Source organism: Taeniopygia guttata, chromosome 4, assembly GCF_048771995.1.
Source record: "Taeniopygia guttata chromosome 4, bTaeGut7.mat, whole genome shotgun sequence".
Classification (NCBI taxonomy): Eukaryota; Metazoa; Chordata; class Aves; order Passeriformes; family Estrildidae; genus Taeniopygia; species Taeniopygia guttata.
In genome coordinates this window covers 67021147-67034669 of record NC_133028.1, presented here as the reverse complement: position 1 = coordinate 67034669, position 13523 = coordinate 67021147, and the positions used below count along the sequence as shown (strand labels likewise).

Sequence of the window (13523 nt, the reverse complement as noted above, 5' to 3'; positions counted from 1 at the left end):
CAGACACAGAAATAAAAATTAATCCTTGGGTTTTCTCATTCCATTAGCAAATTCAGTCAGAGCAGTGAAATCTCTTTGACTGTGGAGTCTCAGCTGAATTGTGCAAGTATTGTTCCCTGCTTGCTTCCAGTCCTAAAATCAGTAGCTCTCTTCTGGTGTACCAAGAAACTGTCTTGAAAGCATCACTACTAAATAAATCTATAATAATGGAAAAAGTTTAACATCATATAAAACCCCATAACTGCTGTAATGTGAACAAGGTTATTTTAAAGTTCCACCATATCTAACATCCAAATGATTTAAATTTGAGTAATATTTGTATAACTTTCCAACCAATTAATGCTACTATTTAATTCTTGGTTATTAAAAAAAAACCCAAAACAACAATACTGAGAGCATTTCTCCAGTTTCTCATTAGTGTGTCATTGATATGAAATAAGGAGGGATTGTAAATATTTTAAAAGGCTAGTTGCAATAGAACCTGAAAAATGTGGAAAACATCTATTATTTTCAGTTTCTTTAGGCAAAACTCTTTTGTTTTCATTCTTTAATTGGTCTCCTAGCTTGAAAAGATTCTCCCTTCCCTCTACTCAATAGTTTCTAAGACCAAAATTTTCTTTTAAAAGCCATTTATGAAAATATTGCTCATTATTAATAAAGCTTTAGGACAAAAATGCACCCACCTTCTTTGGATAAAAACATAAGTAGGAGAAGAAAGGCAGCACAGAACTGGCTGCAGCTACACGTTGTGGTTTCAGATGAAGAGATTGGCATTGCCATCTTCCCAGCACTGCCAGCCCAGCCCCCCTCGAGGCAGCAGTTAATGATGCAATTATTCAATCTGTATAATCTCTTCTAAGAAATCTTAACACTTTTTCTAGTTTAATTATTGTAATTATTACAACTTTTACTTAAATAAAACAAGGACTTGTGAAAAACATATGTATTTTTTTACCCAGGGAGGAGCTACATGTGACAGCAGCTGCCATTTTTTGAGGACATGTCCCATCTTGCCAGGTGTCTTTTTCACATAACAGTATATTTTCTTCATCACCACGACAACGCACTTCACTCCAGAAAACAGGAATAAGGCCTAATGCAGAAAAGGGTATGTGTTTTGCTGTACCTTTTTCCCTGTAAAAGTAATCAGGATAGGGTATCAGAGTGGGAGGAAGGGAAGTGGGAACATTTCCTCATATATATAAATCTCAGAGGAGAAAAGAAAGGGCTTTCTTCAGTAGTGTAAATTCATCACATTTTCATACAGTTCAGCATTGTCTTCTGCACAAAGAAAACTAACAGATGTGACCCAGTTCTCACCATTTTGTTGTGGGATATTTTAGTACAATGACTGTTGCTGCAGAGCCAGCTACATTCCTGCTCTCCCAGTTCTTAGCTACAAAAATCAACACAGAGTCCACAGTCCATAGGTGAATCTACAGTACCAGCCCACTGCAGTTACAGTTCCAGGAGGAGTAATGCCACCAGATCTTTCTAACTTATTCTGTCCTTTACTCCATGAAGACATAGCATGCTCTGCCCATAAATGCCTTGTACTGTGACTGTGATGATGGGGTAGTGGAACACCTCACACACCATTAGATCTGGCCCCATCCATTTTTCTCTATTCAGCCATTCCCATCCACCCAGAAGATTTTATAAACGGCTCTCTTTTCCTTCTCATGCTGAATCTACAGCAACACTTACAGAGCCATCTTCTATTCCTTGCAAAACACTGAAGTTAAAACAAAGCCCAAGTATGGTTGATATCAAAGGAACAGATAGATGGAGCACCTGAAAAGCACTAGTAATACCTCATAAGTTCACCTGGTGGTACAGAGATCCAAATTTCTGCAAAACATTCAAGATAGTTCAAACTTTTAGCCGCTGTTTGTTTGGGGATTTTTTTTGCCTGGGTTCAGCTTTGAGCTATTCCTACTGAAAAGACAAAACCATTCACCCGTATTGCTGAACTACGTTTGCTAACAGTGGTCTCGTTCAGCTGAAATGGAAAGCAGATAGGACTTACATGAAACTGAGAGAAGGAACTACTGCACATAGACAGCTGAAGTCATAAACAAAATCACAGCCTCCAGATGGCTGAACTTTTATTGCATCTAATCCTTATATTTTTATAAGTTGGCATAGTGCATCCAGATTAGTATTGAACATTATAAACCAGCTTAGATTTAGTTCTGGCTAGCAGTCTTAAAAAGTGGATTAATCATTAGGAATGTCATGGTGCAAGTCTGCTATAAAAGCCTCTTACTGCTTGTAGCAAGCAAAACCGATGCTTTGGTATGTGAGTGAAAGAAATATTAGAAAGGCAATAAAGGCAGCCAAATTATGCTAAAGGGTGCTGTCGATTAACTCCATTCTGGCAGCAGTGGGAAGTAATGGTCAGCGAGAACAGTACAGGGATTTTCAACCTGTCCGGTATGGCTGTAGCTCTAAAGTGTTGCCATATGCCAAAAACGTATGTCATTTGGCATACTACATTTGGGTGATTACTAGGATAACCCCTTGCTCCTGAGAATTAGGAGCCCATGTAGAATCTAATCCTGGCCACATTTACATTGTTAGAGATTCAGTAACCTCACTGGAGGTGTTATTTGACTTAGTTAATCTCAGATGTGTGAGATCAGGACTGGACCATGTAATTCTGTCCATGTGGACATCTCCCATTTGTCCAGTAGAGCAGTTTGTTGAAGCTTGCTGCCCTGTTCACACATTCACTTTGAAAACAAAGCATTTGCACAGTCTGCTCCTATCCAGAGCCTACCTTCAGCTTTCTGAGGAAATACTCATTTCCTCTTTGAAGTGTAATGCAGATGAAGCCAGCAAAGTATTCTGAGCAGAACGACTTCAGCATTCAAACACTTTCAAACAGAAAAAGCAATCATCAAACACAAAAAGCCCTCAGGATTTACAAAGTAGATTGTCCTTTATACTGAAAAATCATGAAAATGAGTTGACTGATTTTTACTCAAACTGAAACTTACCCAAGTGCAAGCTGTCGGCATACAACTGTCGCGTCATTATTGTCCCAATGGTTCCCACAGACTGTTCCCCAGATTCCATTCAAATAAACCTCCACTGTACCTTCAAATTCATTCTTGCCTCCCCGGAGTCTCACTGACCCTAGTTACCAAAAATTAAAAATAAAACAATTACACCTCCAAGATACTCTATTGCTCAGTTCATGCATCCCGCACAAAAGACTCTGAACCTCATTTTCCCTTAGTTCTTGTTTCATGGATACTGAGCTGTTTCCAAGAAACATTCTGGCACACCTAACATTCTCATACAGTGATGCACAAATTAAGAGAACCCTTTTTTGACATAAGGAAAGCATTATTCTCCTCATACTGAAACTGCATCATATTTTTGATCCTTCTGATGCTACAACTTAAAGATCTTACAAAGTATTTATAGACACATAGTTATTCAAATGTTATTTCCTCTACCCAAATGAGAAAAATATATATATACATATATATATGTGTGTGTGTGTGTGTGTGTGTGTGTGTGTGTATGCATGTATATATTTGTATAAAATATGCTATACTTTTATCTTTCACAGAATTCCATTGACCTTAAGGGAATCAGAAAATAACCACATGGACTGCATAGCTTTTGCTCTGGCCCATGTTACATTATGCATGTCACAGATGACAGCAGTTTATTTTAGCCAAAGAATGCATTGGTTCATACATTTCTCAGGCAAAAAAACACTGCATGTAGTTCTATTAATTCATGAGAGGTCTTTATCAAACTCTCAGACAAAGCAAGCTAAAAAGCATAACAAATGGTCTAAAATAAGTGGGGAAGAAAAAAGTGCTTCTTAAGAGCTACAGAGCACAGAAATCTAAGAGAATTAGCAGATCTTGCAGTTTTGTATTACAGTAGTTTACTTGAGAAGTCTGATGCATCTTCTGTTGAAGAGGCACTGGTAAAGGCGGGAAAAAGCTGGTCATAGGGATAACTACGCAGAAACAGAAAAAATCATGACAGAGCAGTAACTCTGAAGTAACAAGAAACACTTCTGTTAAATTATCAAACATAGCCCAGCTGTATGAATTTGTATTGCCTGAAATCCCAGTTAATCCATCTGCCTCTGTTCTGTGATCTACTTAGAAGCTACACCATCATCCAGGTTGCAGGGGTTTTGCAATGGGATGGAGATAGTCAGTGCTTATGCCTACATTTCATTGTGTCTGTGTTCATCTTTGTGTAAATAATAATAATTATAATAATAATAATAGGTAGATCCACTTTTTTTTCTCAGCTTCTGTCCTGGGTTTAGTTCAGTGTATTTTATAAAACCACAAAACCAAACAACTGCCAAATAACTCAAGGAATTAATTAACCTCATGTTTAGCTTGGCATGATGCTTTTTGCCTCCTATTTACTTTCTCAGCAGTAACTTACTGTGCACTAAATTACAAACAATATTAATTTGACTCATGTTGCAGAGTGAGCTATCATTCCTGAGAGAGTATTATTACTATGTCAAATATAACTATAGTGTAGACATGTTGCACATCATTTGTCTGTCTTTAAAATTTTTCTCTTTGTTTTTTTCTGTATGTGTCACAGACAGAGTTTGGAATTCTGTTTATTTCTGTTCTTCACCAGACTATTGTATAGACTATTATTTTCACTTGAAACATCAACTGCACTCATAGCAAAGTGATTCCTGACATACCAGAAAGCAAGTTTGAAGATGTCATCTCCAAAAATAAGTTTATTTTAGTGCATGATTGCTTACAGTGCTGCATGACACCTACTGAAATCAATACAGTGCTTCCTGAGTACACATTACACAATGTTTCTATTTACATATTTGAATAAGGGACTACTTGAAGAATACAATTTTCTTCTAAAGTCTCCATGGCATAATATGGCTCACTCCTCTTTTTGTATTTACAGATTTCCCAATGACAGTGGTGGAAGAACTTAGTCGTGTACACACAGCAAAACACACAAGAGGATTGCTAAAGGTAATTTTGTAACCAATTTTAAATAGTCTTGATTTTCACCTGATAAGTTAATCTAGAAAGAAATAAAAAGAAAGCCCATTTTTACATGTAGCTAATATCAAGCCTGCCATTTAATGGAGGTAACCAAATATAATGTATATGCACTTTGAAGTATGTATCAATCTCTGTCATATGACTAAGTTACATAGCAAACATATCAAAGGGTACTAATGAGAAAATTATTTCTCTGTTGTTTACTCAAAATGTTGCGGTATTCAGACACCTGGTAGTTATATTGCCAGTTCATGTTACAGTAGTGATACCTCATAAAACACAACCTCAACATCAAGACTTTCATTACAGTGGCTTAGTTTTTCTTTCTGGTATATAAAAACTCTTTCTTCATGATGAAATACAGCTCTGTGTTTCCTGTGTAAATTGATCCTAGGGAATTGCAGGATAACAGCAGGATCTGCCATCGTGTGTGTTTATGCTGTATAACCAAGTATCTGTTTATGTATTAATATTTTAATTGCAAGATAGTGTTTGCATTGTAAAATTACCAGGAAACACTTTTTCACTTCATAGGAAGCAAGAAACGTAGTATTTAACATGATTGAAAGGATACAGGTTAATTCTTATTTTCACTGGTTAAGTCTACTGCTGTTCCAATGTAAGGCCTCAAGCACCCAAACACGTGTCTCAGGGCCTTCCTCTGTGCTGCCCCTGGAGCACAACAACTCTGCAGAGGAACGCCTGCATTCCTTCTTACGAAACATGTCCAGCTTAAGTGCATGCACTGGAAGCTCTAGGTTCCTGGAGTCAGAGATATAGTAGCATCTCAAAATTTTAAGCTATAATTTTTCAGCTTTTTTAGTTGCTGAAGAAAACCTATTGGGAGTAGAGCTAATGCAGTAGTATCTACTCTTTCTGCTCTCCACCAGTTCAATATGGTTTCAGACCTCTGCTTAAAGTGCTTATGAAATCTACCCTCCCTCAACAAGAGGGAACAGCAGCACCAGGATCCTGCCCGTGGCTCTGCCCTCCTCAGCACTGGTTAGGAAGAGGGAGGATGAGGAGAGGTGACGTGACCCCACAGTAGTTAGAAATTAGGGCACAGGACACAAAGCAGCCTATGAGACAGTTCTAGACACATACTGTGGTCTTAGAACAGGCTTAATTCAGCCCTTTATTAAAAAATACAATCTGCTGTCTTGACAGAAACTCCTTCATTTGTAAAAATTAGTATAAATACTCAGAAAGTATATATACATTTAGTGTAGTTTTGTTTTAGCTGAGGTTACTGGTGGTCAATTCCTGCTGTTTACATAATGTCTGGTAATTTTAGTTGTCCTGGTATCTGCCCAAGTCAGTCTTTCCTATCTGCTATCACTGTTGAAAGGAGATTAAGTTATACTTGCAAATGCAAGGAAGTAAGGGTATCCAGTGGGTGCTGCTGAGACTTGCTCCAGAACACCTGCCATATAGGCTGAAGATGAGACACTCAGGAAAACAGGGGGAGGAAAACCACCCAGCCAACTTTTAATTAACTCAAAAAAGCAGAAGAGCTTCAAAGGAATTGCACTGTTGTGCTTGGCCTCTTTTCCTATACATTCTCATGTACAGAGTTGCTGCGTAACTTCAAACCCTGTTTTATTTTTTACATTTCACTGGGAATGAGCATCATTACTGTGTGGCTGAATTGCAAATAGGATGGGAATCGCTTCCACTTCTGCTGTACATGTTAGTGCTGCAGCAGTAGTGTTTATGGTGTTGGATAAAGGCGTGCCACAGTTTTTGGTAAACACCTGTCCAAAGGTTTGCAATTTTGCTGTAAATGTAGGCTGGGAAAGTAAAAATCAGAAGTAAAAATTGCCTGTGCCTTTCACCCTGGTGCAGTGTGCTCTGAAATGGCAATTTTAAAGCAAAGCAAAAGAAGTCACTTCAATTTCAGAAATATGTTAAAACAACAAGTATTTGTATTTCTGCCCTAATGTTCAAGGTGTTATAATGTGGGATAGTGCTACAGAAAGGCCCTGCAGTGACAATTCATTTCTGTTGTCTTGGAGTAAATTAGGTCAGTCCAAATTGACATCAAGTGTGAGGGTTTCCCATGCTCTATATCCCATGGGATCACACTGTTACTTGTAGTATTTGTATTTAGAATACATGGGGATGATCCATAATACATATAAAAAGGTCTACCCCAGTTTCAGAATAAAACTCGTTCACTGGTTTGTATGAGGTAAAAAGCTGCATGTAGCACCGGTAAAACTTAACATTGGTTCAAATGAATGGAAACTTCCCTTCCAGGATCAGGCCTGACTAAAATCAAATAAATGAAACCTGTTAACTTAGTAAAATTATGCATGGTGCTCACTGTGATCAATGAACACTGTTGTCTATCACTTTCCTGAGCACTGCTCTTAGTCTAAAATTACTCTAGGCATCTTAACCTTGAAAAAGGGTGCCTCCAGTAGAACCACTTTTTAAGAACTATCTTGAGGTTCACTAACAGTATTGCCTACTCAAGGATCCTTACATTAGAATTTTCATAAATATTGTATACACTGAGTGTGTAATGTGCTGCATTGGCTCCTCTGCAGCACTGAGATCCATCATGTCAGCAATCAATGGTTTAAGGCTCTGACAAATGAAACTGAAACTGAGCAATGTAACAGGCTCTGAAGGACTGCAGTTGTCTTATGTCAGCAGAGCAGGAGAAGATGTGGGGTCTCACCCTGTGCAGCTCTGGTAAGAATGGTTTCAGAGGAGCTGCTTCTTAGAAGGAAAATATGGACATTCATGTTTCAGTTCTAATCACAAGCTATTAAAAAAAAAACAAAGTCCCAAAAGTCATTCCATCAAGTGCTTGGACTATAGTAAAACAGGTAGGGAGAACAATCTAGTTTTTAGATTATGAGCCTGAAGCTTGATTCTTCTCTCACAAAAGTTTACTGAAGCTTTATTTGATTGACATTAGTGGAATCATTTTTGATAAAAGCAATTTTAATGGAAAGGTTCTAAAGGTTGGAGATGTGTACTTTATTTCCAGTTCTGCCACTGACCTCTGACAAAGGCACTTACCCTCTTTTGTATTGGTCCCTCTTCATAATAGAAAAGCAAATAATTAACCCACTTGATTCAAAGTGCTTCAAATTAGATGTGTAACAACATAGCATGAACAACATATGCACAAAACTGTAACTATGTGCCACACAAACATTGTGTGGCAGCACTGCTCCCAGGTACTGAGCTAAGCCTCGTTCTTGGAACCTGACTACACCACAGGTAAGTGGTTATTAGCAGCAACTAAAATACTAAATTCTGGTGGACTTATACAGGCTTTGTGTAGAGAGTATGCTCATATTCATTTATTGTCCTCTCTGATATCCTTGGTTAATCATGATAATTTATATATATTTGTGTTTCATTTACTTCCCTTCAAGGCATGAATAAGTAATGTTACCCAGATATTTTTAGAAGGAAGGAAATGAAACACCAACAGCTATTATTTTAAACAGTAAAACTGATTTTAGTCTAGTACTGTACAGTATAATTGCAAAGGCACTTAAAATTTTTTTCATTCTTACTGTTTAAATATAAAACAGTTTAATATATACATAGGCACAAAGTTTAGCCAATTAACTTTGCAGATAAGTCATAATATTTAAGCTAGAAAAACCCAGAGATTTACAGGTAAACCTTTGAATATGGTATTGTATTTAGTTATGGCAGGTTACTAACATGGAGTATGGGCTTCCTTAGCCCAGGTACTAAAGCAAGAGGTGCAGTGAGTTTCTCTCTGAGCAGTCTGTCCCTCTCTAGCTATAACCACATCATGACATTGGCTCACTGGCCTCTTTTTGCTTCTTATAAGAAAGGAACATACTTCAGAGGGAATGTTACAATAATCTTTTATTTCTAGACAAATGGCTTGATTTGTGTCCATGTTCCACCTTTAGCCATATCACAAACTCTCTAATTCTTTTATCTTGCCCCCATGGAGGCATTTGGACAGACATTGGGCCTGGTGATGCCACTGGAAGTTTACCACCGAGTCCAAGAGGAACAGATGATCTGTCCATTACAAAGTATTGACTATTGTGCAGTAGCTGTGTCTGCCCTCTTAGCAGGTGCCAACCTGGATTTCCTTTTTCTGGGGGAACAAAGCAGCATTCTGAAAATACTGGAGAGACACAGCTAAACCCAAATCATGTCATATTTTTGGTGGTATTTTGCCTAAATCCCCTTCATGCTGAACTCAGAGGGGATTCTGAAGTTTACTTTACTAAGCGCAAGATTGGGTTCTTAGCAATAAACTGCTGTCTTCTTCACTTATTATATTAGACCAAGTCCTCATAAAGTATTTTGGGAACCAGACTGAAGAATTCTAAAAAAAAACTATTAATATGCTGGGCTAAATTAGAGAAGCAACTGTGGTACCCTCTCTGAAAGTGAGATCAGTTAAAGGGCATGAAGGCTTCTGGGGTTTTTTCATGTGTCTAGGTATCTGTTTTCTCCTCCATGCCAACAGCTGCCTGGTATTCTTCCCAGGGAAACATCTGTACTGCATAACATCATTCTGTCTTCTTGAAGGATTACATTTGACTTGGAGCATAGCTTTGGAAGCTTCATATTTTTAATGTGTAAATGATCAATAGGGACCTTGGTGCCTTCATATCCTCTTCATGGGGTATTTTGTACCTATATGTATAATTATCATGTTGTTCAAACTAGCCTTTTTTTTTTTCACACACCTTCTATAGGTACTGTTGGAAGAGAAGGATAAGAATCCTTTTCAGTCATCTGAAAGTAAATTAATTTTAAAAAACCCTCACAACCCAAAGTCAGCTTTCACAACAAACAATAATATTAATGATCAACCTTCTTGCTGACTTTGTGCCATTACAAAAGATGTAAAAAGAAGGACAATTAAGCAGGTAATTTTATTTTCATTTCAACAATTACGCTTGGTCATGTTTAGTATAGCTATAGATAGGACTCGACTCTTATTAGGTAGAAGATAATACCAACACAATGCAGGAGAAAATGTGAAGTCATTCAGACCAGACTGTACATCCATTTATTTAATGCCAGCATTGATGAAATGTAAAGCTGATCAAGAGCAGGATGCTGAAATTGCTGTTCAGTCCTTACACACTGAAGACTTCCACTGAAGTCAGTGGGAGTTCAGCTGGGAGTGTGAGGGAAGCACAAATCTCTTGGCTCAGCTCACGGATGTTGTTGAGCACCAGCACTAACTTGTGAACCCCATTATCCTAAGATTGGGGGGGGGCGGGGGGGGAAAGAAAGTCATACTGTGTAAACAGTTCATCTTTGGACCCAGGCATTCTTCTGTTTCTCTTTCTGCCACTTCTGTAGATCAAGTGCTCTGCCGGTAAGCGAACCCGGTTACAAAAAAGGAGTGCCAGCCAGCCTTGACAAACTGAGCCTACCGAACCCTTATGGCACAGCTTTGAAACGCTATTCACCTAGCCAGTGTTAGAATAGCGGCGGAATAAACCCAGGCGGGACGTTCGTCTTTCCCCTGCATCCTCTGATGCACGAGTTGAACTCTCCTCTGCGAACGGCTTTGACTGTCACTTTGGCAGACGGTGTCCATCCCCTCGCTGCCCGTTCCCTCAAGCGGCAGGGAACCGGCTGCGGGATGGGAGAACGCCGCCGCCCCGCCAAGGCTCTCTCAGTGTCTGTTTTCCCCCCCGCGTCCTTCAGCCCCTGCACCCTCCCGCTCCGCTCTGCCGCCCCCACCCCCTGCCTCGGGCTTGCCCCGTCCCCGCTTACCTCGCTCGCAGTCAGCGCGGCCGCGCTCCGCCGCTCGCCGGCCGGCTCCGGGGGCGCAGCCGGGTCGCCCCTCAGCGCCGCCGGGCAGGGCGCAGGAGCTGCGGCGGCCCCGCGGCGCCCGGCCCGCCGCCCCCCGCCGCGGCAAAGGAGGCGCCGCCGGTGCCCAGGGGCGCTGGGCCGCGGGGAAGCCCCCGGCGGGGCAGCCGGCGGGCGGCTGTGGGGCGCGGGCTGCCGGGAGGCTGGCGGAGACCTGCCCCGGCCCGCGGGCTCCGGGGATCGCCCCTATTACCAGCGCCACCACGAAGCCGGCGAATGTCATGGTGCCAGTCCCGCCGGCTTGGGTCCATCTCCCCCTCTCATCGCGCCCGGGATGCGAGGAGGGAAGGCGGGGCCGCGGCGTCCCGCTAATCCCCCTCGCCGCACACCCCTGCCGCCCGCCCCCGGCTGCCCGGCCCGCGGGGGCAGGGCGAGCGGGGCGCGGGGAGGCGCAGCCCCGGCGCTGCCGGCTCCCTACCTGCCGCAGCCTGCCCTGCGCGGCGGGGAGCGGAGCGGAGCGGCCGCCTGGCCACGGACACGGCCCCTCGGGCAGCCCCGGCGGGGTTTACAGAGGAGGTGCGTCCCCCGAGCCAGGCCGCGGGGCTTCCTCCCGTTCCCCCGCCAGCTTCGGGGCTACAACCTCTGTACCATCCCTCACCCTCGCCGGCATCCCTCCGGGTTCTGCTCTGCCCGCGGTCCCACCGCAGCTCCGCAGGCTCACCTCACCCCTCGCAGTGGGGCTCCCCTAGCAGCCACCTTCTCTGCCCTCGTCCCGTGCCCCCGGACCTCCGATAGCCTCACAAAGAGCAGAAGGAGCCGGGACAGAGCCCGGCCTGGGGCGCGCAGCTTCGGGGAGAGAGGCCCTCAGGGCCGTCCGGGGCGGCATAGGGGATGGAGAGATCCCCAGACGTGTTAGCGAGGAACAAAGGGGCTGGAAACAAATGCCGTGAAATGTCTTCGAGGGTTTAGCATTATCCCAGTCCCATGTGCTCTGAATAGTAATCTGCTTATTTCTAAGCGCAGCAGAGATCTGCATGACCTGATCATCTCTGATTTCCTTGTCCCACTGGGATGGCTGTCAGTCAGATGGCTTCTTTGTCTCATATTGTTGGGTTGTTAGTTCAGGTCAGTTATACTATGTTTTACTTTACTGCTGGTTTTAATCTATGTTGTTCATTCTTGAGGTCCAGTTCTGCCTCATGGAGCACGTACGCTTTATTTGGCAATTGGTTTGTGAGTCTGTTGATTCACCTCTCCATAAGTTCCTTTTTCCTCTCTAATTTGTTTGTCTGGAAAATGTTAATCTGGTTCTTGAGTGAGCACATACGTATTTCCACTATCTTTTGTTGAGACAGAAGTCTAAAAGAAAGAGGGTGATTTCTGCTTTCCATGCAGAATGCCACATACAATCAGTGAACTGTGCTCTTCCTTTAGCAACCTCCAAAATGTTCAAAAGGTGCAAAATGCAACTTTATCAGTTTAAACTTTTGTTTATAAGAACAAAAGAGCTCCAATGCTAAGGAAAGCAGGTAAGATAGTGTTTGGGATTGCCTGTGTTCATCTTAGTTCTGCTCATCTGTGGTTAATTCTTTATTGCAGCATTACAGTTTGTATTTTAATCATTCACAAAGTTAAAGCATACTCTGCTGGGGTTTCTACAGCAACATGAAAACTATGCTATCACAGTGTCTGTTGCACTTCTTTGTGGACAAAAGCGCACAGATTGTTCTTTCTTGCTGAGATTTCTTCTGTTGATATGGATATGTGTTATTTTAAAAAACATCAAGACTGGCAAGAATTTAATTTGTTTTCAGAGTATATGACTATATACAAGACATTAGCCTGAAAACATCTCATTATGGCCATTTTTAAATTGTCTGAAATTCTGTTTCTGTTGTGACAAGTTGCTTGCTTTTATCCTAAGGGAAGGACCAGTTAAAATCATGCTCAGCCTAGCTAGTTAAGGTTTCCTTCATTGCCTAGTAAACAACTTTTGGCATCAAGTAACAGCAATATTTAATTTTCCCTGACCTAAGCTCTTTTTCCAACCTTCTGTATCCTGGAAGAAAAAGGGTTCTCTTGATCAGCACAGGGGGAAGAGAACAAATGAGTGTGATGAGTCTTCCAAAGTGCTTCAGGCAAAGCTCTGAGCCTGGCACTTATTTATGTATTCTGATTGCATTGGCCTCCCCAAGGTGTGTGGGCTGTGCAGTGAACCTTCTTTACCTATTTGGGTAGAGGTATTTGTGCTTGAGCTTGCAAAATGGTACTCAGCAGGAGGTGGGGGAAAAGAGGGCAGGCTACTAGAAGAAAAAGGTTTGGAAGTAAGTACAATTCCAAAAAAGCATCAAGAAGAAAAAAAGCAGCATAATAATGATTGACTCCCAAGGCAGGGTTCCAGTTTAATGGAAGGATCCACATGTACAGATTGACTCTTGAAGATTTAAATTTTTATCATGATGATTGTTCTTTTTGATCTGCTCTTATAAGGAGAAGGAGCCTTCATTTGTTTTAGAAACTATAAATGAGCTTTCCCTATGATATGAGGTCTGTTAATGCTACAGAAAATAAAGCTTTTGTTACAATTTACAAATTAGGGACTCAGTCTGGCATCCATTCAAGACATTGATAGTAAACTCACTGTTAAGAGGAGGGGCACTCTTCTAAGAATCCTGGAGCTGATGGAATTTTTTTGCAGGC

At 41.6% G+C, this 13523-nt stretch overlaps 2 protein-coding genes across 3 annotated transcripts in view; one reads left to right on the top strand and one right to left on the bottom strand.

Annotated features, from left to right (window-relative positions):
* Window positions 1–11384, bottom strand: part of PRSS12 (serine protease 12) — a 33308-nt gene extending 21924 nt beyond the window's left edge. The window contains exons 1-3 of the mRNA XM_030272032.4: window positions 10788–11384; window positions 3003–3141; window positions 956–1134 (exon numbers count right to left, since the gene is read on the bottom strand). Of these exons, the coding sequence (XP_030127892.4) occupies window positions 956–1134; window positions 3003–3141; window positions 10788–11106 (637 nt within the window). The 5' untranslated portion in view covers window positions 11107–11384. The remainder of the gene's footprint in view (window positions 1–955; window positions 1135–3002; window positions 3142–10787) is intronic.
* METTL14 (methyltransferase 14, N6-adenosine-methyltransferase non-catalytic subunit) overlaps window positions 1–13523 on the top strand; it is a 61874-nt gene that overhangs the window by 25272 nt on the left and 23079 nt on the right. Inside the window, exons 1-2 of one of the 2 annotated variants that reach the window (XM_030272034.4) lie at window positions 969–1108; window positions 4933–5003. The gene's annotated coding sequence lies outside the window, so the exon portion shown is untranslated. Of the gene's footprint in view, window positions 1–968; window positions 1109–4932; window positions 5004–13523 lie in introns of those variants that run through there. The other variant, XM_072928813.1, reaches the window with a different exon arrangement.